The sequence below is a fragment of the Opisthocomus hoazin genome, chromosome 4, assembly GCF_030867145.1.
Source record: "Opisthocomus hoazin isolate bOpiHoa1 chromosome 4, bOpiHoa1.hap1, whole genome shotgun sequence".
NCBI classification, from domain to species: Eukaryota; Metazoa; Chordata; class Aves; order Opisthocomiformes; family Opisthocomidae; genus Opisthocomus; species Opisthocomus hoazin.
The window spans coordinates 41,870,746-41,897,696 of record NC_134417.1 but is presented as its reverse complement, the minus strand read 5'-3'; the positions used below and the strand labels follow the sequence as shown (position 1 = coordinate 41,897,696).

Sequence of the window (26,951 nt, the reverse complement as noted above, 5' to 3'; positions counted from 1 at the left end):
TACAGGCTTTCAAAGAGGAGACTTCCTTTCTAAACCAGCCTGATTAAACAAGAATATGTTCACAAACCAGTAACGGATGGAGACAGTACAGCTGCTTGATTCCCCCCGGTCACCTGAGCTGCCATTAACTCTCCCCATAGCCCCAGCCACTCCAACCAGCAAGCAGAAGACATCAGCTTAGCAAAGGCTGGGTGGGTATCCTCTGGCCTGCAGACCTCGGGGGCTGAGACACAGTTGAACACCCTGGTCTGCTGCTATCGCATCGGTAAACAGCAGCAGGAGGGGCAGTGGGCTGGACAGGTAAGAAAACGGGGATGTTTTCAACAGCAGTTGTGAAAACTGCTGGTGCACATCTGCCAGAGCCCTTTGCGTCCCCTGGGCCCAGGCACACAAAAGCCTTACCTCTATTATTTAGACAGATGGAAACTGCAGCATGCAAAGGAGTGTCTCCTTGTGCAATGGAGACATTTCGAGGATCTGCACCTTTGGTCAGCAGCAAATGCACCAGTTCAAAATAATTCTTTTTGAGGCATATTTGCAGTGGTATTCCAGAGTTGGTTCCAATCCCATCTGGCAAAGCTGGTGTGAAGGACATGAAAATATCAGGAGTTAAATCTGATACGCCAGATCTGCAAACTATGGAAGGTTCCAAAGAGACAAAGGTACATGCTGATTGGTGAGCAGGCAACATTTTTTTTTTTGTCAGGTTTTAACATGCCTCTGTTAAATAGCTATGGACTAAGAAAATCTTCAGAATCTCCTATGATCTCCTATTAAGCTGAGCAACCAGTCCTCCTGCTGTGATTGGAAGACAGAAAGCCCAGAACCTATCTTCAAGTCAGTCAGTCACTGATCAAAACAAGAAGCCTCCTTGCCCCGCTGGCACTCACAAGGCTGCAGCAGGACTGTGTGTCCAGAATTTGTAGCTAACATCAAGTTACAAGCTGAACTGAAAAATGACAGACCAATCCTAGGAATAAACCTCACACAAAACAAGAAAAATTACGATGTCCACGCTAGCTAAAAAAAGACAGACATCTGGTCATGCCTTTGAAATCACTGAAGTAGTCGATCACTTGTAACAACAGACTGAACCCAAAGACTCGGGCTTACGTGTTCTATCGGTCACGATAATGTTGTGGCTGAAGACACAGAAATTAAAACCCAGCAAAACTAGAAGCAAAGGAGCAACAGTAATCTTTGGCCTTTTACCTTTTACCAACCCTGACGGTCAAATTTCACTTGAAAAACACCTTCCATCCCATGTGGCCTTACTAGCTTCTCCATGTCACCAGCAGCGGATGCAGCCGACGGACTGCACTCCAGCAAGCTGCTGCACTCACGCAGAGCCACAATACACACACATTGGGTATTTCTGAAACTACATTGCTCCAAACACACCAAACAAAATACCGGATCTACTACAACACATTCATATTGCACAATTTTTCACCTCCTCGTTCAATCAAGCATCTTATGAGGTGCACTTGCTTATCCGATCTGTCACACCATTGGATGACGCTGCCAATGTCAACATCTGAAAGATTGCAGCTTTTGAAGAGTCCTCCACTCAATGGCTCTTCCCCACTGGCTTTCCCCGTTAGCAGGAGCAAAACTTTCTGCCACATTTGCTTCTCCAGCAACTGTTTTATGAAGCTGTTAGCACAGGCATTGGAGATGTTGCAATCCACCCCTTCAGGGATTTCTGCAAGACAGTGAAGACAATAGAACTCATTCAGATCACATACTAAAATCAGTCTCACTGTAAACTAATTTCAGAATAATGAACTCATTAATTTCAAAGTACACTTGCATCTTTTTGTCCCGATGCCAACAGCCAAATAAGTTTGAACACTTTGGTTCATCATACTGAAATTTTGTGCATGTTCTGGTAGCTCTAAGTGCAAAACACAGCAGTAAAAGTAAGGAAAAGCACATTGTTCAAGTAATATCAGTTCCAGAAAGAGGGAAGGGAAGCAGGGGTAAGAGAACAAAAACAATGTTAGCATCAAACACATTTTTCACAGCGATTAAGTTTTATGAAGGCGAGAAATGGGAACTTGCTGTACCTTTCACAGAAGACAGCAGTTTCAGAAATCGCTTAACTGCATCTTCCTTCAGTACATTTTTATTATGTGCTCCATTTTCAAATTTGTAGAACTGGACGAACTGTCGAAGAACATCCAGGAGAGAATCTGTATCAGCTATGGCTCTGCTTTCATTCCCCTCTGCAAAACATTACAGAAATTGAAAATCCAGCTCCTTGCTGGCATGTTTTCAGGGCAAGACTGGAATGCGTTACATGTCAGGGCTCTGAGAAATGTGTAGGGGCAGGCCAAAATCAGATGGCTTAAACTCTTACTGCCAAAGCCAGTCCTGTGATGGACTTCATATTCCAAAGGATATTTGATACACTCCTCGAACACACCCTTCACTATAACACACTAAGCTGAAAATTGTAATAGTTCACAAGCTAATCTGCATGCAGGCAGGACGCTGCTGCCTCGCAGTGATACCGTTTTTCAGAAGTTTTAGAGTAGATGACTAAAACCAGTTATCTTTTCAGCACAGTTTTAATCAGGTGTCCCCGAGCTTGTCTGATTCCTCAGTGGCATCTAAGAAATACAGCCATAAAATAATTTGTCCTCTTAAAAGAAAAAAACAAAACAAAACAAACCATCATCACACCAAAATCACATCTACAAGTTTAAGAGATACTTTGGTGATGCGCAATGGCAGATTTTAAATTATGCCCTAATAAATGCCCTTAAATGAAAACTGAAAGACTTGGCCTGCCTTTCCTAAAAGCTTTGATGAATTCAAGCACACCAAAGACCAAACAAAACAATGTCCATACTTGGGACTTATTTCTGAACAGCAGTCTAAACCATGGCTTGAAAATACCAGCTGCAGGATCTACCTCCTCAGCTTCTGAACCAGAGAGTCCCTGCAGGAACACCATGCTTAACCGGCCAGTCCATCAGTTCTCATTTGGATACTCACAAGAGCTTCTCCAAACAGCCTCCTATGACAGGATCCTCTGCTGGCAACGTCTGTGGCCCACTACAGCCTCTTTCAGACCTAGGGCATATGTGGCAACCAAGCCGTACTGCCGCGCTGCCAAGAGGGTGTATCCTGCAGGGATCCTCCAGTCCTGAGAGCAGACAGCTCCCCACCTCCTGCCCCAGCTGGCATCTCTCCAGCCGTACTGCAGCATGGGCAGCGCCGGCTTGCTCCATTTGTTAGGGCAGACAAGAAACTATGTCAGGGTTAGCCAGTCTCGATACCGTCACACTGGGGTGGTATTGCACAACTTGTGTCTTTTCTCATTCTCATTTATTGGAGTGAAAGAGGAAATCCCCATTGCCCAGGGAGGTTGTGGAGTCTCCCTTCTCTGGAGATATTCAAGACCCGCCTGGACAAGGTCCTGTGCAGCCTGCTGTAGGTGACCCTGCTTCAGCAGGGGGTTGGACTGGATGACCCACAGAGGTCCCTTCCAACCCCGAACATTCTGGGATTCTGTGATTATTTGGGCAATCACTCTTAATACGTTAGTTTCCAGAATGGAAAATTATAAAAAAACAGAGAAGTCAGAATCCTTTTCAGAACTGACAGGCTATTATAAGAAAGCAGACTGGAAACCAGTTTATCATCCCAGTTCATGAAACTTCATATTAGCACTGGAACTATTAAGATTTATGTCTTTATGCAAGACAACAGGTTCTTTGAAAACTGTGTAGAAGTATCATTAATAAATTTTAAAATGCACTTTGAAGTTTCCCCATACTTCAAGAATGTAACTAAATTTTAGCTCCCCTGTTTTGGTTATGAGAGGCTCTCCTAGTTTTAGTCTGATAGTCTGCTCTGCTACTCCTTTCCCTTAGCATGTGCAGAGGTTAAAATTTTCCAAGTAATACAGGAGTTTCAGCTGCATGTCACCGACATAGGTCAAAGATGGCTAAAATTCTGTGAACAAACAGCTCTTACTAAAATGTTATTTAGTTGTTAAAAATGTCAGCAACGTTTCACTCACATTTTCACCATTTCAAGGCTTCTCTTTTTTTTGTCAACACTTCTTGTTAGCATTTTTTATTAACATTTTTTGTTATTAAAAGCCTTTTAATATGCTATCAATATGTTAACAAAATGTTTTCTTTCACAAAAACTAAAGTAAAGGTCAAAGGTTAAAAATAAAAAAAAAACACATTAAAAAAGAAGTAGTTTCTATGGCAGGGGGAGCCTCATGTTAAGGCTGAGAAAAAAACACAGTGGCTTATAGTAACTTACAGCAACTTCTAGTTACTTCTTGGACGATATACTAAGAACATCAGGTGGACAGCATTCACCTTCAGGCAAGTACAAAACGTTCACCACTGACTGACAGATCAGCGTGACAGCTCATAGGAAAAGTTACTTATAAAACACCTACTATTACCAATTACAAATAAAACAATTTTGCATCTACAGGATGTAATTTTAAACTGGACAAGCACACAGCCCATGTAGTACCTGTCCGTTTCTCAGAGGAAATGTGTTTCTCAATGTGATTGCTGACTGCTTTTACAGCATCGAAGTTTTTGTTCTTTTTCAAGAGATCAATGACGTATCTCGACCGTGCATCTGGAACAGTGGGGTCAACCCCAAAATTCAGCAGCATGATCACATCTTCTGTTTGGTCTAAAATATAACATGAATAAACATTAGAGGAAGAATAATTCTCATTGTTCACGGGGGTTGTTCTGTTCTCCTTTGTATCTTCCATTTTCTGGCAAAATTTTAGCATGATTTAAAAAAAAAAAAATCTAAATTTTTCCAGCATTATAAGAACGAGGTATTGTTAGGTATCTTTCCCCACAAGAAACCCCTTCAAAAAAAATTAAACCTCTATCTGCATCGTTATTAATTGGGAAATGGGAGCACAGAAACACAAAGTGACTGGGTGCCTCATGAGCATCTCACCAGCCAGAGGCAATATGTGGAATTCACCTCCTGCCTTATGTCCCAACCCTCTTCTCCAGTCTCTAAAATAACTGCTCTGTACATAAAGAAAAAAAAACCACCAAAACATAAAAAACCAGGATTTTGCTACTGTTTGGAAGGTGACTCAATAAACCAGAATATTTCACATATTCAGGCACAAACATACACAACTAGGCTTTGAGTTTCTTTCCCATGCAACACAAACCACATGATTTTCTTGGTAATAAGCCTTAGAACAAAGATGTCTCATTTGACTAACGGTAGGTACCATTGCTTTCAACAGAAACTACTATCCTCTATAGCATTTCACAACAAGTATTACAGATCACACATAAACACGATAAATACAATGGTGATTTAAAGCCTCGGCACAGTATCTAATATTCTGGAAGATGACCTGCTCCATTCTCAGTATGTGATGCTGTACTACCAGGGGAAACTTCACAGCCCTGCAAGCAGCTGCCTGTACTCCTCTTGCCTCAGCTGTAACAGCTGGGGGAGTGCAGGAACACCAAACCAAGTCACGCATGCATGAGAAAACTGAGCGACAGCGAGCAAGTCAGTGCGAGACCACCACATGTCCCCTAGGCACGCCACCACAGCACACGGCCTCTGTCACTGCGCGTGCCACAGGCAAAACCTAGAGGAGGGAAAAAAAATGGTGCAGGCTAACACAAATGTCTTGCTTTGTTTGCCTAAGCCTTACCATTCAAGCTGTTGTAGGGATTATTTTTTGTTAACTGATGGGCGCAAGTGTTTATTTTTATATGTATATTTATATTTATAAATATACTTTCTCTATAATATATACACTGTATAAAGAAACTTTAACAAATATATATACTTTATATATAATATACACATTACATAAAGAAATGAACTTCAACAAATAACTACATATAAAATTACACAGCATATATAATATACACTATATAAACAAAATTATAAATAAACTTTAATATATATATACTTTAAAATGTATATATATACATACATACATGGTCTCTTCTGGAAAGGCAAGCATCATTTAGCAACAGATGGAACTGCTGCAAAAGACGTGTTACAACTTTCCAGAAAATGAAATTCTTTAGATATAGGTTGTGTGCATTTCATTCATACTATTAAGGAGAACCACCAGCATGTCACTGCATTTCATGCCCTGAAGGCTGGTGTTCTCTTGGCATTGATGCTTATTTCCTGTTGCCACCCAGCGGGCAGAGCAAGAAATACAAGAAGAAAAGCCAGGCGGAGAAGAAACCCCACAGAAAAAGTGAAGGAAAGCATTTAATGTTCCTCCTCTGACACTGTACGCTGCTACTTACATTTTCAATCCTCACCTGTTTAAAAGAACAGGACAGGTCTCCAGGCGATCTAATATGATTTTAAGGTCACATCAAACTTTAAAAGGTAACTTGTGTGTTTCTAAAAACTGCAGCACGCTTGGGGGAAAATCGTAACCAGCCAAACCAAAGAGCAAAGAAAACGGCCACAAATCAGGTATACAATTTTAAAAGGGAATTGTTGAAATGTTTAAATATTAGCTACCACTACAAAGTCTACATTCAGATAAAAGCACTTTCTCATTTTCCTGCTTTGCATGAAACAGTAAACACCAGGGTCTGAAATTTTCTGCCATTCTTCGTTTTCCCATATGAAAACAAAACACCACACACACACACACATACACACACACACACAAAGAATTATATTTACTGCGTTTCTGGGAATAGTCACTGGAAGATGCCACAACATGCAGCAGGGTGCATCCATCCCTGTCTTGCTGATTGATCCTATCCTTCAAGTCTGGCCTCTGAGTCAGTAGCCACCTGAAGAGATGGTTCTTTCCTGAAACGATAAAAAACCCCACTTGTTATACATGGTAAAGAGAGATACAAGAAAAACAGATCCTGTTTTTTTTCCCCCTATGCAGTGGCAAGATGCACCTGTGTGAAACCTTTTCTCAAAGACAGGGAGTAGGAAAGGGAAGCAATACATGAAAGAAATGAGGGTCAAGAACCAGCTGCCTTGTGGGACACATGACGCTACGTTCTCACTGTCTCGCTGCGCATGCAAACCTGAGGTTGACTCATGGCCTCTTTAGCACGTACAGAAACTGTTGCTCCACACTGAGCTGCCAGGAAGAAATCCTGTATTTTTGTCAAAGCTGATCTAGTCCGGTTATCAGAGACCCACGTCAATCACACATTGGCCTCAAACCACAGAAGAGAACAACCGTACTAGGCTTGTACCACTGTCGGGCACAGGTGATCACAGCGAGTGCTTACAACGTTTTCAAGATGGTGCCTTACTGACACCTGCAAGGTTACACCTAAATGATCGGAGCTCATTAGCTCTAAATGGGGGAAAAAAAATAAAAACATAATAATCGAAAAAGCTCTAAGCTGTCAGTTCTCCGCTGAAGGCCACCGGTGTTTTATTTTAGCTGCGGGTGCCACTCACTTGCTTTGATACACAGCCTGACGACAGCATGAAGCAGATACGCTCCGATGGTTTCAACTTTCGCCCCCATGGAAATCAGCCACTTGACTAACTCCGCTACTTCTTGCATCTTCTCACCACGCCCATACAACTCGGCAGTCTGGCAACAGAGAGAACAATTACAGCGTATTATTTTACATGCACAAAAGGCTGTTTTTTAATCCTGCTTCCATGGTGTTTTTATGACAAGAACCAGCAAAACAATAACAATTAATCCATATCCGTGGTAAAACGAAACACTTATTCTATATGAAACAGTTCCAGTAGAAGTTCAAAACAAATACTTTTCTCCTAAGTGACATTCATGAATCTTAAAATAATCTTGTCCTGCCCTGAAGACCATTGAGCCTGAAGTCAATTTTACAATATTTATTTCTATATTTCTTCTCCGTAATTGACTGCAATCTTCTGGCTTACACTTGTCTAGACAAATGTTACTGCATCTCAGTGCAAATAATGCCATAATGGGATATTGTGCCTTTTAAGATGGGATGAGGCAGATTACACATGCAGTTACCCCAAAGCAAGAAAAGGCTGGAGAAATACTTGAAACTGGGAAAAGGGAGTTAGAGACTGGGGGAAGGAGGTTTGGGGAACTCAGGTAACCAGTCCTTATACAGCTCCGGAACCTCGTGGATGGGGAACAGGGCAAAGCCCTACTCTCAGCCAGCTCAGGAAGCATCTGGCACTATTAAGACAACAGTGACAGTATGACTGCTCACACAAAGGAGTTAAGCCTTGGGAGACAGATAGTTGGCCAGATAAATTCCTAGAAGGTGCTCTGATAAAAGTATGGAATTTACAGGGAAGTTTACAGACCAAGCTTGAGAGCACAGCGGCTGAGCAGAAGGTGGCTGAACTGAAAAAGGATGTTTTAGCAAGGACTTAATGAACACAAAGCACAGCCTGCAAGGGGTACAGCAACATGGGGAACTCTGGAGGTAGGCAGAGGAAGCTCAGACAGAAATTGAGACACTGCGCCAGAAGGATCAGGACTTGAGGGGGAGCTCAGAAACAGTGTTCAGACATAATCTCTCCATTTGTGCCAGTCATCTTTTTAAATACCAGTCTTCACACATGCTTCCAACATCCACAAATAAATCTTTTTTTCTAACACCTCATGCCAAATTTTGCCTGGCAAGAACTACTGTTTGTGCACAGCTACAAAATCAAAATAGAACTAATCACAGGGAGTATGTAATGGCAGCAGGGGAAGTTCGTGTTGTCAGAAAGCCACGTTTTCTAATTTTTTCAAAAGAGAAGCAGCGCTTAGAGATCTTTCATCCTGATTTTTTCAGTCTTCTGCACGTGCGACAAACCCACCAGAATAGCTAAGACTGGTGGGGCCAATTCAGCAACACAGGGCTTGCTATTTTGCAAAGGCAATCCACACTTATCCTCCTCTCTCAATGAGGCACTTTGATTTGTTTGCCTAGGAAGGGAGATTTTTTGCTAAGACACCCTACAGGTGTCCTCTACTGCGTTGCCATGCTGTACCACCAGTGTGAGGACCACGTTCACCCCTTGCTTTGCTGCCATGCCCCAGGCCAGGGCACTGCTAAGAGCTGCAAACCATGGCAGTAGCGATGGGCACTTCTGCTTGGGAGCCGCTTCTGCTTGGGAGCTGCTTTCAGCTGAGGCTCCCACCACATCTATGCTGCTCTAGCACCACAGACACGTCAATGTCCGGTCCACGGACCCAACTGATCTAGAACTGAACCCTGGTCCACATTCCCTTCCCGCAAAAACCTGAGAGAACACCCAAGGGCTGGTGGAGGGTAGCACAAAGTCCCATACGGACTACTCCGCTGGCACTGGGACAGCACACCTGGCTAACGATAGCTAACGAAGGCATGCTTGTCTGCACTCATCCGCTAATTCTTCTGCTATCACTACAAACAAGCCTGAGAACAGACGTTCATTTATTTCCTTTGCCTTCCCCTTCTCTTTCAGAATTACTCCCACTCACTCTGTCAGGCATCTAACTGAAATACGTTTACAGAAAAAGCCCCAACTTGAAGTTATCATGACAAAGGTACCACAAGCACTGTAACAGCCAAATGGCAAATGCCAGCATATTCCACCAATATGCCCCAAACTGCTAATTTGCCAGCCTGCAAATGCCAAGCAAATGTACTGCGTAGCTTACAGTCAACATCTTCCAAAGCTTCCGTCAGGAAAACCACAGTGCTGTAAGAAATCTGGTATACTCCAGCACAAAGCCTAGTGGAATTTCTCAATGAATGTGTAACCGTATCTTTTTACGGTATGTTTATTATTGTATGTTTATTATTACATACAGCAGAACTATAGTTAATTAACTTACACACACAAAGAATAACAGAATCATAGCTTGGTTTGGGAGAAGAGAAGGCTCTGGGGTGACCTTAGAGGAGCCTTCCAGTACCTGAAGGGCCCTACAGGAAGGATGGAGAAGGGCTTTTCACAAGGGTGTGTAGTGATAGGACAAGGGGGAATGGCTCTAAACTGAAAGAGCGCAGATTTGGATTAGATATTAGGAAGAAATTCTTCACCATGAGGGTGGCGAGGCACTGGCATAGGTTGCCCAGAGAAGCTGTGGTTGCCCCCTCCCTGGAAGTGTTCAAGGCCAGGTTGGATGGAGGTCTGAGCAACCTGGTCTAGTGGCAGATGTCCCTGCTCATGGCAGGGGGGTTGGAACCAGATGATCTTTAAGGTCCCTTCCAACCCAAACCATTCTGTGATTCTATGATCTAGTTTCAACTGCCCTGCCATGGAAATGGAAGAATAAAACAAAACCAAAAAAACGCATACAGAAAGGAATTTTTTTAATGGTCCATAAGAAATGCTTTACATAACTGCAGCTGAAGCAGGCTGGGCATCCACTGCACGGTAACACACAGACACTGCGAGATGCCTGTACAAAGCTGGTACGTTGCTGCTGTGGACACCAGCTGCTCCTGCGCTGCAGAGACACTGAACTCCCAGCAGCTCCTGGTTGGCAGTTGGTCTCCAGCTACACCCCGGTTCCCAAGGGGCCAGAAGCAATGGTTGCACACCCCTTCACACTTTCAAAGTGTTCTGGCCGGACGCCCCTGCAGGGGCAAGCAGCAGTGAGCCCTGCAAGGCCACCGAGCTCGCACAGCGACGTGAGCAAAGCCCCGCTGGCATACCAGTGGGCACAGCACAGCACGTGCACCAGGCAGGCATAGCCAGCCAGCAGCAGTCAAAGTACACGTGAGCGTGGCAGTTTATCGCTGCTGGAAGATTTTATTTTGTCCTGCCAGCGTAGAAAGCTTTGGAGGTTCTCAAACGCTGCAGAACATGCGGAATCACAAAGAGCAAGTTTTAGAAGACCTACAGAAAGATCAAATTCTGCTGTCTGCAGATGCCATCACCTCAGTGAAAGGCATTAGGAATTGTGGCTATTTTGTCTACTACTACACGTCTCCATCATGCCAAAATCCTCCAAGTCATCTGGAAAGTGCCAAAGCCTTTACGGAGACAGTTTAACAGTCACTGCCTAGGTATAAAGCAACCTACCAAAACCTGGGATGTTGAGGGAAGGGAAAATTCCAACACTGCACCCACCTCAACTCCCTGTGATCATATTCGGCCCCATGAAGCAGTCCAGAGACAGGCTAGCAAAGTATAATAATACCGTATCCCAGGGACATCATAAACTGTCCTGGTTGGAAAATATATCCAACTTCACTGATGTCGGACATTTTTCAGCATTAAATTCTCAGGTTCCAAGCATGACATGAATAGCTTGAAGGAAGATGATTTCTTGTGATCATATTAAAGGAAACTTTAAATTACACACCGAAGTTATGCAAATTAAGGATTTTTTTAACGTTCAAATGAAAAAGGAGAAAATAGATGATTTAATATAATCATACAAAGTACCTGCATTTTTTCCATTTTGTTTTTCTTTGATCTGTCTTAGTCTTGCACACAAGATATAAAATCTCTCACTGAAGTAACAGGAAGAAAAGAAATTGACACAAGCAAATAGAAAGGATGCTACTTTACCTCAAAGAGATTCTTCAGTGATAACTGGTTGACTCTGAGATTGGTGGGCAACTCTTTCTTCTCAGACAACAACAACAGACAAGCCTGGAAAAAAAAAATATATTAGTGATCTTATAAGCACACTTAGAACCTTTGTTTTTCACTACCTCATCAGATCCTGCAGGAAAGCAAACAAAGGCTAACAACACTTCAGATCTCTTTTTAAGATCGTAACAGATTACTGAATCTCCCTTTCCATTTATCAACTGCACGAATGTAATACACAGTGTACTGTGGGAAGCTGTGATCGATGAAAGTTTCCTCACATAGAAACCATGAGAAAGGTCAGGCCCCGAAAGTCTCTCCAATATACTTTTGAAGTGACCCTGCGCTTTAGGAATGGGCCTTTACATTCATGGGGATGAGACTCCCCAGCTACACCAACATCCCGAGCAGAAAGCAAGAAGTGCATACTGTATCTTTTCCAATTTTCCCAGTTTCCCTAAAAACTTTACCTTGCTCCTTGAAAACCCACATAGTTTCACCAGAGAACAAGGGAAGAACTACAGATACCATCTACCCAGACTTCAGGAAGACATTTGATACAGTCCCCCACCACATTCTTAGCTCTAAATTGGAGAGATACGGGTTTGATGTATGGACTGTTGGATGGATAAGGAATTGACTGGATGGCTGCATCCAAAGAATTATAGTCAATGGCTCAGTGTCCAAGTGGAAACCAGTAATGAGTGGTGTCCCTCAAGGGTCCATACTTGGACCAGTACTATTTAATACCTTCATCAACGACATAGACAGTAGGACTGTGTGGTGCACTCAATCACTCTGTAAGTTTGCAGATGGCACCAAGCTGAGCGATGCAGTTGACACACCAGAAGGGCGGGATGCCATCCAGAGGGACCTTGACAGACTCGAGGAGTGGGGCCATGTGAATCTCAAGGGGTTCAACCAGGGCAAGTGCAGCGTCCTGCACCTGGGTCAGGGCAATCCCCATTATCAGTAAAGACTAGGAGATGAAGGGACTGAGAGCAGCCCTGCCAAGAAGGACTTGGTGATACTGGTGGAAGAAAAAATGGGTATGAGCTGGCAACGTGTGCTTCTAACCGAGAAAGCCAACTGTGTCCTGGGCTGCATCAAGAGAAGCATGGCCAGCTGGTCAAGGGAGGTGATTCTGCTCCTCTGCTCTGGTGAGACCCCACCTGGAGTCCTGTATCCAACTCTTGGGCCCTCAGCACATGAAAGACATGGACCTGTTGGAGCAGGTCCAGAGGAGGGCCACAGAAGTGATCTGAGGGCTGGAATGCCTCTCCTACAAGGAAAGGCTGAGACAGTTGGGTTGTTCAGCCAGGAGAAGAGCAGACTCTGGGGAGACCTTATTGGGGCCTTTCAGTACTTAAAGATGGCTTATGAGAAAGATGGGGACAAACTCACAGCAGGACACAAGCGGCATTTCAAGCCCATTGTATCCCTTAAGGAAATGAATTTCAGAAATTACCTACCACTAAAAGCATTTTTCAGGCCTTAAAAATCAAGATGTTTGAAGCAGGGAACAACAAATACCCATCGTTTTGGATTTCAAAGGTAACACGCGCTTACCCAGAAGAGGTAAGCTGGGAGCACCTACTGCGCAGTGGTCGGTAACGCCACAACAGACTTACCCGCCACTTCCCCTTCTGCGCCAACCTTTCTATCACTGCTTGCCAAATCAGTGCATCAAACCTTGCGCTGAAAATATAATCATATGCAGAGGAAAAAGCTGGTGGAAAGATTCGTTCATCTGCAAGAACAAGCAATTGAGAAAACTATTTAGTATACACAGCACTTTCAAAGCTGGGGTTAGCTAAATTAATTCACCACCGCACAGTGACGATTTCAGCACTGATCAATACCCAGGAGAATGCCAAATGGGGGCTCAAATATCCCTGGCCACCCAACTGATATGGCACCTTGTTATCAGTGGCCAGTCTTCATTAAGCAAGGGAAAAAATAATTAATCCCTGCCCGCAAGAAACACCTCTAAGCCCCAAGACATTGTGAACCTCGTGGTGGTTCTTCCACCTGTGGGTGAGCCCAGCTACAGATGCTGCTAAAGCTAATAAAGGTCCTTAACACAGGGCTACAAGTTCAAGTAAATGCAGCAGTGGCACACCCCAAAATCTCCTGGCATGCCTGCAGGCCCCATCAGACAAAAACTGCAAACTGGACAAAAAGGCAAGTAGAGGAGGAGAGACTGGAGACAGCAGGGAGACACAGGGTGGACACCGCTCAAAAAACCCACATAATGCTACTACAGAAAGGCCAAATTCCCTCTTGCCATTGCTGCCCATTAGCAGCTGAGGGTAAGTCACCCACACTGGAATACACTGCACTGTAAAACTCAAGTTTAAGCTGAGCATCTTCTAACTATTTTCAAATCTACCTAGCTAAAAGAAAAGCAGAGCTGTTTGGACAAAAACCACTAAAGCCTTAGGGGTCTGGAGCTCCAAACCTCCAACCTTGTCTCCCCAACTCTGAATGTTGACCTTTTCTAACTATTCCAGAGTTGACATGTTCTTGTGAAACAACACACTCCCCTGCACAGTGTTTTGGGATTGCTGGCATCTGCTGTATGCAAACTGGGCCAAGTTCATCACACCATTTTGATGAGGCCGCTCAACATATTCATAATCCTCAAACAGACCTGTGGTGCTAAGGACCAAACAAATGATCTCATGAAGGACACCCTACCAAGGACTCGAGTTGTCACCACTACTGCAAGGCTCTTAGCAAAATTAAGCTCTTAATTCGAGTTTACCATTGACACTTATGAAGATTCCTGCTATAAAATCAGCAACTTGGGTTCGATCTGCAGAAGCGTTCAGGAGAACCAGACCTTTATGAAACATAGAAATTGCCTCATGAGAGTCTGACAACATGATCAATGAGTGGCCAGCTCTATAATAAGCCTGAGGAAAAAAAGGAGACCAAAAAAGACCATTGTTGGGAAAATATCCAGAGATCTTTACTGCAGAACAAAACATTATCATTTTTTCATAAATTCTCTAATTATGCTATCAAAATGACATGCAGTGTATTTTTACAGCTTCTTACACACAAATCCAAAAAAATGCAATAAACAACCCTTGAAATATTGTATTTATCATACATAAATTATATATATGCTACATATTTATGCTATGTATTTATATATCATATATAAATTATATCTAATATGCTGATGTCATCATATATACTGTGAAAGTGGGACAAATCCTGGAATACAAAATTTGGAAAATAACTACAGGAGGAAAGACAGACTGTTAGCAACTATATTTTAACCCCCTCTGGACAGGATTTTTTTTTTTTTTTTTGTCACGAGGTCCAGAATCTATGTTTATGTCCCCTTGTCACTGCTTTTTACAGTATTTACCATAATGCATATATTCTTCAGCCAACGGCACCTGAACGCATTTGTATTCACCACTGAACTAGGCTGTACTGGCTCAGAGTCAATTGTGTGAAGTCAACTGACTCACACCAGATAACTGGCATGCTGCCACACAGCGCAAGTTAAACTGGTATTTGCATGCAACTTTACTGTATCTAAATGAAATACCTTCTACTAAAGCCTCTGGAGTCTGTAGTGGTTAGTCCAGAAGACTATTTATTGTACCTCAAAGCCAATCCAAGTGTCTGCCTCCGTATCATAAATACTGTACAACAGCTTCCCATTCCCAACAGATGAGAATTTGAGTCGATGTGTTCTTAATCAATGTGTACTTAATCACAAGCATATCTGGAGTGTATTGTTCTGTCCACTGAAAACACAATCCAACCTTGATCACCCCGTACTGTTCCCAGGAACTGTAGGCTTATGAAGACGAAAAAAATACCAGGGCACACTGCCCCAGGGAGCCTTCAAAGCTATCAGTAACTGATGAATCTGTACCGTGAGCCAGATCCTGCAAGACCACAAGTGAACGCAGAGCTGGTGAAATTCACTGCAGATGGGATCTGCGCAACGTGCCGTGGCCTGACCAGAGGCCCGGTCGATGCTGCGTCACCCCCGGGTCTCCAGCATCACAACGGCATGTAGGATTTTGTTACTTGCTATCGCCTTGTCTGAGATATTAATAAAATAATTATGTTTCTTGAAACTGTTGGTGCCTCTCTTCTGAGGACCCAGAAAGAACCAGCATATCCTGGTGCGAAAGAGAGCTGCTTCGTCTTAGTAAAAGTACTACTACAGCGGTAACTCTGATGCTCACGTACAGAGTCAGATACCAATTCCAGAATTTTATGCTCTATTTGCCTATCATACCTCAAACCCAAAACACAATAAAAAAAAAACCAACCCAGACTGACACTTGTTTTTAAAACGTAAGGCGTGCAAAAACTGCCACCTTTAACATCTGAATACCTTAACGTAATCCGGATCCCAGTGTAGGCTCTGGTAGGCTGAAAACACCGCTTCGCTCCATTTACCAAGATTGTACAGGGCAGTTGATTTGTTGCAGTGTAACACAGCTATGTCCCTGGAACACCTAAAAACACGTTTTTAGCGTAACTGTTTATTCACTTGAAAAAGGACGCATCGTACTTCATAGTTACAGTATAGGAAAAAAATAAAAGAGTCTCTATATTACCCACCTAACAACATCAGAGGTAAAAATGGAGTTGTAGAAAATAAAGATCATTTGAACATCAGCTACAAAACCTTTTAGGGACATCCTAAATGATACCTTAGTGATACCCTTGGAGATACCCTGATCTCTTCTGAAGCAGAGAGCCAACCCACCGGACTAATACAGTATGAGGACTTAAGAGTTTAAACCATCTCGACACACCTACATATGGCTCAGTGCAAGCCAATGGCCGAGAACAGGAGGAAACAAGACCCACAAATGGAAGCTGCTAGCATGATAAACACATTTTGGTCACCAAAAAAACAATCTAAAAGCACTTTTACTGTATCACCAGTTGTGAAGTCAACAGCAAGAAATACAGAAATGTATTTTAGAGAACAGAATATACTGTTTCTGGAAGCAGCTGCACACAAAGTGCAGGACTACAGCCCACAGGGTACCAGGGACCCTGGAAAGCCTGTCCTGCCTGCACTCGTACCAACAGTACGTGCCACAGAGCTGCATCCTTCATCTGTTCCCGTCTACTGATTTGCACTCAAGAAAGTTGTTTCAACCACACTGAATGTGTTCAGAGCACACTTGCATGCAAGCAAATCCTGCAAATCCTGCCGAGGTGAACGGCAAGGGGAGAGGGGATGCTCAGGAGCAGATCCCAGCGTACGACGACGAAGCCCTGCTGCCTGCGCGGGGCTGGCGCAGGAGGGAGCCTGCTCGGCTCTGTCCTTGCTCGGTCCTACTCCCCGCATACGCTCCAGACTTCTTTTACTACTTAGTCTAAACGGCTAATAGTCAAAATAAATGAACAGCTCGTGTTAAATTAGGTTAATAACAGTGCTAACAGACAGTAGTAATGACTATTTAACAGTTAACATCATACTCCAGTATTTAATCATTAGTAACGTTAGCGACTGATGTTGACTGATGCAAATAAGCACTTAACATTTGGAAAGAAACAAAGAACTCTTCCGCTGAAAAATTTTTTTTTTAACAAAGCTGAGAATACTAAGACAGACCAAGTAACAAGAACAAAGTAACTTGCATGAATCATTTTAAAGACCAGCAGATGACCCACACAACAGGCCCTCGACATTACGAGTGCATGGCAGAATCACAGCAAGATTAATCCACAGCGTGTCAGCTAAGAAACAGAAGTAATTTAATAGAAACCAACACGCTTTACGGAAAATTAATCTGAGCTTTAATTACACTGACATATAACTGATACTTATATATTCACATTATAGTCACTAACTTTTCTCCTATATATATGTCAGGAGTAGCAATTCCTTTTTAATTATAAAACACTAAAGAGCGTGACAAAAGATCCAAGAAAATCAGGTGTCAGGGCAAGAAATACAGCTCTGAGCGTATTGTAGTACTGTACAAATTTCAGACTTGTCTCACGGTTTACATCTTGTAATCCAAGAATACTTACGGGACCCATTGCATTAAACAACCGAGCATGTGCAGAGCTTGATCGTACTTTCTGATGGCCAAAGAGTAATTTCCATTCTTAAAATCCTGGTTCCCAGCTTGTCTCATAAGCTGTACATATTCCATGGTATCCATGCTAATTAGGAGCAAAAGAAATTAATCAAACAAAAGCATTGGTTTAAAACACACTTTTTTCTCTAAAATCCACTTAAGTTTTCACCTTAGTTTTTGTGTGTCTAAAAAGGAGGACAAAAGAGCATGTCTTTTTTGTTTGATGCAGTTGGAATAGTAAAATCTAACTTCGGCGACAGCCTCATCTCTGCTGTTGACACCTCAACTTCCCATCCGTGTTTTTACCAACCTCAGCTAACCAGATCTACCATTGGCATGCACTTTTTTCAGCTTTTCTCCTGAAACCATATTTTTAAAATTAAGATTCTAAATTATTTAAATGTGAGGACACACACTAAATGTGGCAGGAAATATCTGAGATAAGAAAGGGAGTCCATATGCTTAAGAAATACATCTGTCGTCATTGTTTAGCCCCAGACAGCAACTAAGTGCCATTCAGCCGCTCACTCACTCGCCCTCCCACCCCGACATGATGGGGAGAAAAATTGGAAGAAAAAGGTAAAATTCGTGGGTTGGGATAAAGACAGCTTAATAGGACAGCAGAGGAAGAGAAAAATAACAATAACATTAGTGAAAGAATATATAAAGCGAGTGACGCACAGTGCCATTGCTCGCTGACCGATGCCCAGCCCGTTCCTGAGCAGTGATCCCTGCCTCCCCCACCACCTCCTCCTCTTTATATACTGAGCATGATGTCATATCGTATGGAATATTCCTTTGGCTAATTTGGGTCAGCTGTCCTGGCTGTGTCCCCTCCCAGCTTCTTGTGAAAATTAACTCTATCCTAGCCAAAACCAGGACAATGTCTCAATTAGTTAAACACAAAACTTTATTTACTTGCTTTTTATTTACCTTTATGACTTCTCTTTCTGTCCAGCCTCTCTGGCTAGACATTCAATAATCCAGTGTATACAAGACTGCATTGAAATTTGTCATGGTTTAACCCCAGCTGGCAACTAAGCACCAGACAGCCACTCGCTCACCCCTCTCCTTCCCCCTCAGCGGGATGGGCAGGAGAAATGGACCGCGGGGACAGCTCCTGGGTTGAGAAAAAAAACCCCACAGTTTAACAGGAATAACAAAATGATACTAATATACTATTAATATATAAAATAAAATGCAGTTCCTCATGAACTCTGCCCGCGCTGAGCAGCCAGTCCCAGAAAGAGAGCACTCCGGTCCAGAAGAGCCAATCCTGCAGAGAGGGTGAAGAGACAAGAAAAGCAGGGAGGCCCAGAGACTGGCTGCAAAACGGCAGAACTACAAAACCAACCAAACAGAGCTGAACTGGAACGGTTCTCCCCCAAAAGACCGTTCTGGTGAGCCGGAAAAGCCGACTCCAATTATATACAAAGCATGACGCTGATTGTATGGAATACTCTCACTGATCAGTCTGGATGTCAGTCAAGGTCTGTCCAACTCTGCCCTCCTTCCCAGCTGCCCCACACCCGGCAGATAGGAAGCTAAGGAAGACTTATGACTTTTCCAAGAACTAATTAGCACACGTAAATGTCTTTCATGCATGTCTGTTAGCGTCCTCAGGAGGTCTTTGGGGGTCCTAAGAAGGCTTACACTTCTCATCACAGTGTCCGCTGGCTGACCTTTGTTTCTGCGCAAACTCAGTTCTAGGATCACGTATACCATGTCCTTCCAGGTTGTTTTGCTCTGGTCTCGGTGCCCTCTTGGTGCCTCTTTATCTCTGTAGCTTGGTGCATCTGCCCTCCCACAGCTGAGCTGTCCAAATAACATTATTTAGGAGCCTCTCTATCTCAGAGCTTTCCTATCCACCCCCCAAAACAGCAAGTCAAGTTTGTCTAAGTAGCATTATTTAGGAGACTCTTTATCTTAGAGCTTTCCTATCTTCTCAAAACAGCAAGGATCTACTTTAGTTTAATTACAATCACTCTACTAAGTGGAAATTGTACATTTACGGGTATCACCTTGGTTGCCCTGGTAACGGCTAAGATATCAGTAAGTTCTTACATTCCTTCTCAAACCAAGCCCAAACAACAACCAGGCCAGCCATGAGACAGAAAAGTTTCTCACTGCATGAAGAAAATTAACTCGATTTCAGTCAAACCACCACAAAACTTTACTACTGCATGAAAATGCTGCACTGTAAGTATATTAATAGTGCACGGGGACCTTGAATCAGACTTAAAACAGTTATTAAAATGAATATAGCAAGCACCCGTTGAAAACAAGGGTTGAAACAGGCATCAACTGCAACAGACTGAAAAAATATTTCATAATTAAAATTGTAAAATCAGGTTCCTCACATAAAGCTAATCACATGGTCAAGCAGCTAGATAAAGGAATGAAAGAGGAAAACCAGCTACCTGTATTTTGAGAAACAGTACATCAAAACCACAGACAAGAGAAAAATCCAACACTAAAGTCTGGTGTAGAATCATTCCTCACAGATACATTTTACGATTACGAGCCATTTCCATCACCTGCACAAACCTGTATGGATCTCACAAGTCTCCTGTTGCAGTTTAACCCGGCAGGCAGCTAAACACCACACAGCCGTTCGCTCACTCCCCCCGCACTGGGATGGGGGGGAGAAGCAGAAAAGAGGTAAACTCGTGCGCTGAGGTAAAGACAGTTTAATAGAACAGAAAAGAAAGGGAAAATGATGACGATGATAACAATAATAATGATGATAATAGAATTTACAAACCAAGTGATTCACAATGCAATTGCTCACCACCCGCTGACCGATGCTCACCAGCCCGTCCCCAGGCAGCAGTCCCCTGCCCCCCCGCCAGCTGCCCCCAGTTTATACGCTGAGCATGACGTCGTATGGTATGGAATATCCCTTCGGCCAGCTGGACTCAGCTGTCCTGGCTGCATCCCTGCCCAGCTTCTTGTGCACCCCCTGTCTCCTTGCTGGAGGGGCTGTACGAGCAGTTGAAGAGTCCCTGACTTAGCATAAGCACTGCTTAGCGACAACTAAAACATCAGTGTGTTATCAACATTATTCTCATCCCAAATCCAAAGCACAGCACTATACCAGCTACTGAGAAGAAAATTAACTCTATCCCAGCCAAAACCAGGACATCTCGGTACCATTAATTAAGCTTAATCCACCAAAGAGGAATGTGCAGATTCACTCATTATCCCAGGTATCAGCAGGCCTGGAACAAAACCAGTAACCATCTTCAACTTCACAACCTGCTACCATAATCTGCAAGATCTCTTCACTGCAGAGCACGCTAGCTATTTTTAAGCACACGAACCTACAGGAAAACCAAGAAACATGAGACATATTTTCTCTACAGTACTCCTCCTGATGGAGCCGAGACATCGAGCATCAGTGCTGTACTGTGAGCACAGAGGTACTAGCATGCACGCTACGGCCGGCACTGCCATCACCTACCCAGGCACAGGACGTGCTCGGCAGGCTGACACCTGCAGCAGCTCACAGCTCCCAAGAGGCCACCGCAAAGCTCGGATCCAGATTGCTTCAGGCAGGCTGGGAAAAGGCCTGTCGGAAGTTATGTCTTAATTAAACAAATAAACGCTCTGTGACTATGTCTGCAATCAAAATATCACCTTGTAAATTCCAGGGAAGCACCAATGTCCTGGTTTCGACCACGATACAGCTAATTTTCTTCCCAGTGGCTGCTGTGTTTTGCATTTAGTATGAGAAGAATGTTGATAACACTGATGTTTTTAGTCGTTGCTAAGAAATGAAGGACTTTGATTTTCAGTTTCCCATGTTCAGCTGATGAGCGGGTGTGCAGGAGCCGGGAGGGAGCAGAGCCAGGCAACGAGCCCAAGCTGGCCAATGGAAATACTCCATACCATAGACACCATGCTCAGTACCTAAACAGGGGGTGGCAAGGGGGGCACGAATCCACATGTTCCGCTCAGGGACAGGCTGTGCAATGAGTCATCGGGTGGTGAGAAAAACTCTGCTGCGTATTGCTTGTTTGGAATATTCTTTATTATTATTATTTCCTTTGTTGTCTTATTAAACTGTCTTTATCTCAACCCAATAGTTTCACCTTTTTGTCCGTTCTCCTCCCAACCCCTTTGGGGAGGGGAGGAGTGAGAGAGCGGCTTAGTTGCCAGCTGCCAGGTAAACACCACAACAACCAAGAACGGATGAAATTCCTGGCTATAAACTAAACTGAACTAATCCGGAGAAAAATAGGCCCCATCTACACCAGGGAGGAATGACAACCAGTCACACTACAGGACTAATTACAACCCCAGGCAAATTCAATCACCACTTCATTGAGCAATGTGCATACAATATATATTTTAAAAATACTACTTCTCCAGACAGCGAATCAAGTGTACTCATCGCATAAGGGGGACTATTTTACACTGCATAGTATGAGCACTAACGAGGCAAAGGAAAAAAACAAGAGTAACAGTGCAAAGAATAAAAAGCAAGCGCTAAAGGACCTAATAAATGCTTACAAATATCTCAAGGGCGGGTGTCAGGAGGACGGGGCCAGACTCTTTTCAGTGGTGCCCAGTGACAGGACAAGGGGCAACGGGCACAAACTGAAGCACAGGAAGTTCTGTCTGAATGTGAGGAAGAACTTCTTCCCTCTGAGGGTGACGGAGCACTGGAACAGGCTGCCCAGGGAGGTTGTGGAGTCTCCTTCTCTGGAGATATTCAAGACCCGCCTGGACAAGGTCCTGTGCAGCCTGCTGTAGGTGACCCTGCTTCGGCAGGGGGGTTGAACTAGACGACCCACAGAGGTCCCTTCCAACCCCCTACCATGCTGTAATTCTGTGAAAAGGTGGTTCTACCTTGTATTTTCATAATTCTTTCAGCTTTCAACTTTGTAGCCTCAGCAGGTTAGATAAATGATTTTCAACAAGAATAATGCCAAAGCAGTTCAGCTACACAGCAGCTTCTTCATGTAGGAATAAGAATGAAGCTGTGGTTTTCTTAATCAGTTCAATGTCAAGCTGCTTCTTTCTTTTAAGAAGGCTATGTTTCTACTTAGGGTGAAATTTTTCTTCAGAATTCTATTTAACTTACTTTTGTTTGGAGTCAACTTATAATTACAAAAAAAAGGTATTCACAAGAGGTTTAAAGGATTATTTTTGCCATCACACAGCAAAAGACCCTCAAACTCAACATATATTTTAAAAGGACTTTCAAACGTGTCACGTGTGGAGAAATTTTGGAACCGAGCTCCCTGTTTCGGTTCAGAAGGTGGCGTTCCCTCCCCGCTCTGAGCGGCAGCATTTCCAGCAGAACACAAACTCCCACCCTTTTCCAGCGCTGGAGTTTCCCAGCCAAAGCTCCAAACCGTAGGTCATTTAAACAACTGGGCTGCCTGCCGCGGGCCGTACCAACGACACCCAAGTTCGCAGACCCAAGAGACATGCAGGCTGGCCGATCTGGTATCTAAGCTAACAAGCCAAAAGAATCGCTGTGCTGACCAGTGCAGCACATCTCGCTATTGCCCAGCAGCTTCTTGAAGAATAAACAATTTGAACTCAAAGCCAGCGGACTCACTGAAGACCTATTATACAAAGCTTACTGAGTGTGGCAAGCATTAAACAAAAATGTTGTCTATTCCTCTGGCTTCACCGGCACAGGTAAAGGTCGTGACTGCATCTGAATATTAACCAGTGACAGATTTTGTCGTGCCGAGTGCTGTGGGCTAAGCCTGGTGGGTGGCTAAGCGCTCGCTCCCCCCCCACACATGTCCCAGTGGGATGGGTGAAGAGGAAAGGATGAGTAAACGCAAGAAAACTTGTGGGTCGAGATAAAAAAATGTTTAATAAGCGAAAGAGAAGCGAAAGAAGAGAGAAAGGAAACAAAGCAAGTGATGCAAAGGTAATCATTAACCAACTCCCACACGCAGTCCTATTAAGCAGAGGAATAAATCATCTTTCCATCTCCCCCCTTCACCCGACAGGCAGACATTACCAACTGGCCACAGGTAAGGAGAGAAAAAGCCCAACAACACATCCAAACTGCAGCTCAGTGGCAGCTAAACACATCTCCTCAGCACTTGGAAAATTCATGTTTTCTCATCAGGAAGCCTCTGGGCTCTCATCAGCCTTTGCCCAAGAAAAGCACGCTGAGCTCCAAGAACGCAGTTTCACCAGGAAGGAGCCGATGCGTCACCCTGACCTGCCCCATCAGAGGGACCCCCTCCAGCCACGCACCCACCACGGGCACCCTCCGTCCAGCCAGCGGACGCTGCGTCCAGCCCTTCCCAAAGATGCCTGCGGTACATCACAGACTGGTCAGGGTTGGAAGGGACCTCTGTGGGTCACCCAGTCCAACCCCCCTGCCGAAGCAGGGTCACCTACAGCAGGCTGCACAGGACCTTGTCCAGGCGGGTCTTGAATATCTCCAGAGAAGGAGACTCCACAACCTCCCTGGGCAGCCTGTTCCAGTGCTCCGTCACCCTCAGAGGGAAGAAGTTCTTCCTCATGTTCAGGTGGAACTTCCTCTGCTTCAGTTTGTGCCCATTGCCCCTTATCCTGTCGCTGGCACCAACACCGTCCTGACACCGGTGTACGGGAGCACGAGGGCAGGCACGAGTAAAGAGAGGAAGAATGAAGGAGATGAGATGGCTCCATCAGGCCGTAACACGCAGGGGCTGCGCTCTGCCCGCCAGCCAGCTTCACGTGCTTTCCTGACACCAGCGGCAGCGGCTACCACAGACGAATTCACCGAGCACAGCCTCCTCCAGATGCACGCAAGCACAACCATGACAGTGAAAAGCAGGAGGGGAAAAAAAAAAAAAAAAAAAGTCCTCCTTTCGGGAGCTTTGCTTCTCCAGCGAATGCTGAAACGGCAAACAACAACAAAAAAAAATCTTGAAACTGCATGCGCTTGGAAAATCTTGGCACTGCAGCGCTGGGGAACGGGGAGCGGCCACGGTCCCAGCAGCCACAGCAGCAAACCCCACGCAGAAGAGGGGGGCGAAGCCGCCACCCGGGCATGGCCACCCCACCCCCCCACGGCTCCGTGTCGTGAAAACGCATGGGCTGGGGTGAAGGGGCTTTAGCAGAACGGCGGAGGAAAACGAACAGCAAGAACACCGATACAAAGAATACGCAGCGCGAGGCGTACACCGCGCAGCCCCCTCACCGCGCAGCCCCCGAGCAGCGGTTCCCCTCCCCCGCCTACGCGCCGAGCGTGACGTCATACGGTACCGAATACCCCGTCTGGGTCAGCCATGCGGCTGTGTCCCCTCCTGGCTTCCCTGTGAAAATTAACTCCATCCCAGCCGAAACCAGGACAAACTCGTTTTTTTCCAAGCCTGGAAAAAGTAGTCGTAGCAGTATTTGCGAGCGTTAGAACGTTTTATTCGAATGTTCAGCCAGCATCTCACGAAGAATGACTTCAGCCCTTGTAAAATAAAATGTCTGCTCATCTTGCAGGAGCTGGACAACCCAAACAAAAATCTATCATTTAGTCCCTCATTAGACATCCCTATCATTAGGGCCACATTCAGCAGATAAGGACAGCCTGTCATTAGACAGAGTCTCACTCTGCCCTAGGAAACAAACAAAAAAACCCCCAACATTTCTCTGACCTTGCCAGATTCAGACCGTACCCTGGAAGTGCCAAAAGATTCCCAGCAAAAGCCACCACCACTCTGAAAACAAAGAATGAGATTCTAGAGCAAATTCGAAACAGAGTAGGGCAAGCAGAGCAGCGCAAGTGACAGCGTCTTATCCACACCTGCTGCCCTGAACTTAGCACAAACCGGCCCAAAAGAAGCTTCTTGATTGCTTCGGGGCCCCACAGCCAGCCAGTGTCCTACACATCGCAGTACTTCAGGGGTGAAGACAGCATGCCTCTCTGCGGCTGCCTCTAAAAGGACAAAGAAAGCCATTTCCCAGGTCAATGAACAGAGAGAAAACTTCATCAGGTTGTTTCAGTCTGAACTGGAGCCCTGAACACTGCCTCCGTAACTGGAAACAAATGACTCTGAACACCCACTCACAGAGTTTTCCTTCTCCGGGTGCCCTCCCCTCCTAAGTGTTCAGCCAGAATGGGTACCCGGGGAGCTCAGCTGGCCTTTCCGCAGCCCCACGCTGGACCGGCGCATCCTGACAGCGCGAAGCACGTCTCGCTCTCGGGACGGCATTGGCACCTGCACAGGGTCTACGGCTGCGTTTCGAAAGCCCGCTGCGAGACTTCTCAGTTGCGGCTGTGCTTGCAAGAGGCACTGAACAGCTGCTGGCGCACCCAGCGAGACCCAGCACCTCAGGCTGCCCCTGATCCCATACCAAGCGCTCCCCTCCAAACATGCTCTGTAGTGAACTGATGACTGCAGGGCGCAGACACGGTCACAAATAAGACATTAGCTCCTCCTTATCAACACCTGGGAAATGCGCCCCAGGACATGGTCAGCACAGACGTCTCCACGCTACGTACAAACCAGATAAGGAAGAGACGCGTGCAAGGTCCGGGTGAAACAAGGCGACCAAGTGGAATACAAAGACAAGAAAACTCCAGCTCTGGCCTAGGACCCTGCTCCGGGCAGGGCTGGTCTAAATAACCTCCCGAGGTCCTCCTCCTCCTCCCGCTTACCACTGCGTGTTGGTTTCTACTTACTCAAACTGTTCTAAAGCAATGACTGCTAATAACTAAGCCCAGCTGCCTGAGGTCTCCAGCTAGGCACACACTGAACTCACGCAGCTGACACTGCTTCGCAGCTCAGCTGCTTTTCAGATGCACGGCCAGCAAACCAGACCACAGAAACAGGACCCAAACCTGGCCAGAAGGATGGGGTCAGCCCTGCTGACTCTCAGTAACCCAAGCAAAACCTCAGGATAAGGACGCTACTAAAACGTTGAACATAAATCCTCAAGAGGAAGGATTTGTGGCTGACTTGCACACACGAATGGCACTGGGCCAGGAAACAACACAGCGAGGAAATGGAAATCAAAAGCAGGTCACCAAGACCAAGACAACACTTTCCAGTTCCCATCCCAGGAAACGAGACGGGTGCATGCAGCCCAGGACACCGGCTCTGTACCTGCTTTATACCTGAGCGCTCCCTGCGAAACTGGAGCGTTACATCCACGAACAGGGCAACAGAAGCCTGACAGACTGGCTCCTGCAGACCACTTGGGATGTCCTGAGCCTGCCCATCGAGTATCTGCACGTCACTGAAATTACACCCCATCTTGGAAAGCCCCCATAAAAAATTACAAGGAAAAATAACACTACTGAAAGACAAAAAATAAGAAAAAAAAAAATCACCGCGCTCTCAGTTTACAGGCAAGACCTCAGTACGTTGCCGAGATTAATCTGGCAGCACA

The 26,951-nt window shown here is 44.9% G+C and overlaps 1 protein-coding gene across 5 annotated transcripts in view; it reads right to left on the bottom strand.

Moving 5' to 3' along the window:
- The window catches only part of TRANK1 (tetratricopeptide repeat and ankyrin repeat containing 1), a 54,701-nt gene that overhangs the window by 26,163 nt on the left and 1,587 nt on the right, over positions 1 to 26,951 (bottom strand). For 2 of the 5 annotated variants that reach the window (XM_075418697.1, XM_075418698.1), the window contains exons 2-13: positions 18,534 to 18,720; positions 17,551 to 17,685; positions 15,890 to 16,013; positions 14,285 to 14,435; positions 13,149 to 13,267; positions 11,494 to 11,577; positions 7,441 to 7,579; positions 6,694 to 6,825; positions 4,510 to 4,677; positions 2,070 to 2,228; positions 1,454 to 1,705; positions 403 to 579 (exon numbers count right to left, since the gene is read on the bottom strand). In XM_075418697.1, coding sequence (XP_075274812.1) covers positions 403 to 579; positions 1,454 to 1,705; positions 2,070 to 2,228; positions 4,510 to 4,677; positions 6,694 to 6,825; positions 7,441 to 7,579; positions 11,494 to 11,577; positions 13,149 to 13,267; positions 14,285 to 14,435; positions 15,890 to 16,013; positions 17,551 to 17,684 — 1,639 coding nt within the window. In that variant the 5' untranslated portion in view covers position 17,685; positions 18,534 to 18,720. Of the gene's footprint in view, positions 1 to 402; positions 580 to 1,453; positions 1,706 to 2,069; positions 2,229 to 4,509; positions 4,678 to 6,317; positions 6,510 to 6,693; positions 6,826 to 7,440; positions 7,580 to 11,493; positions 11,578 to 13,148; positions 13,268 to 14,284; positions 14,436 to 15,889; positions 16,014 to 17,550; positions 17,686 to 18,533; positions 20,339 to 26,951 lie in introns of those variants that run through there. The other 3 variants (XM_075418699.1, XM_075418700.1, XM_075418701.1) reach the window with 3 other exon arrangements.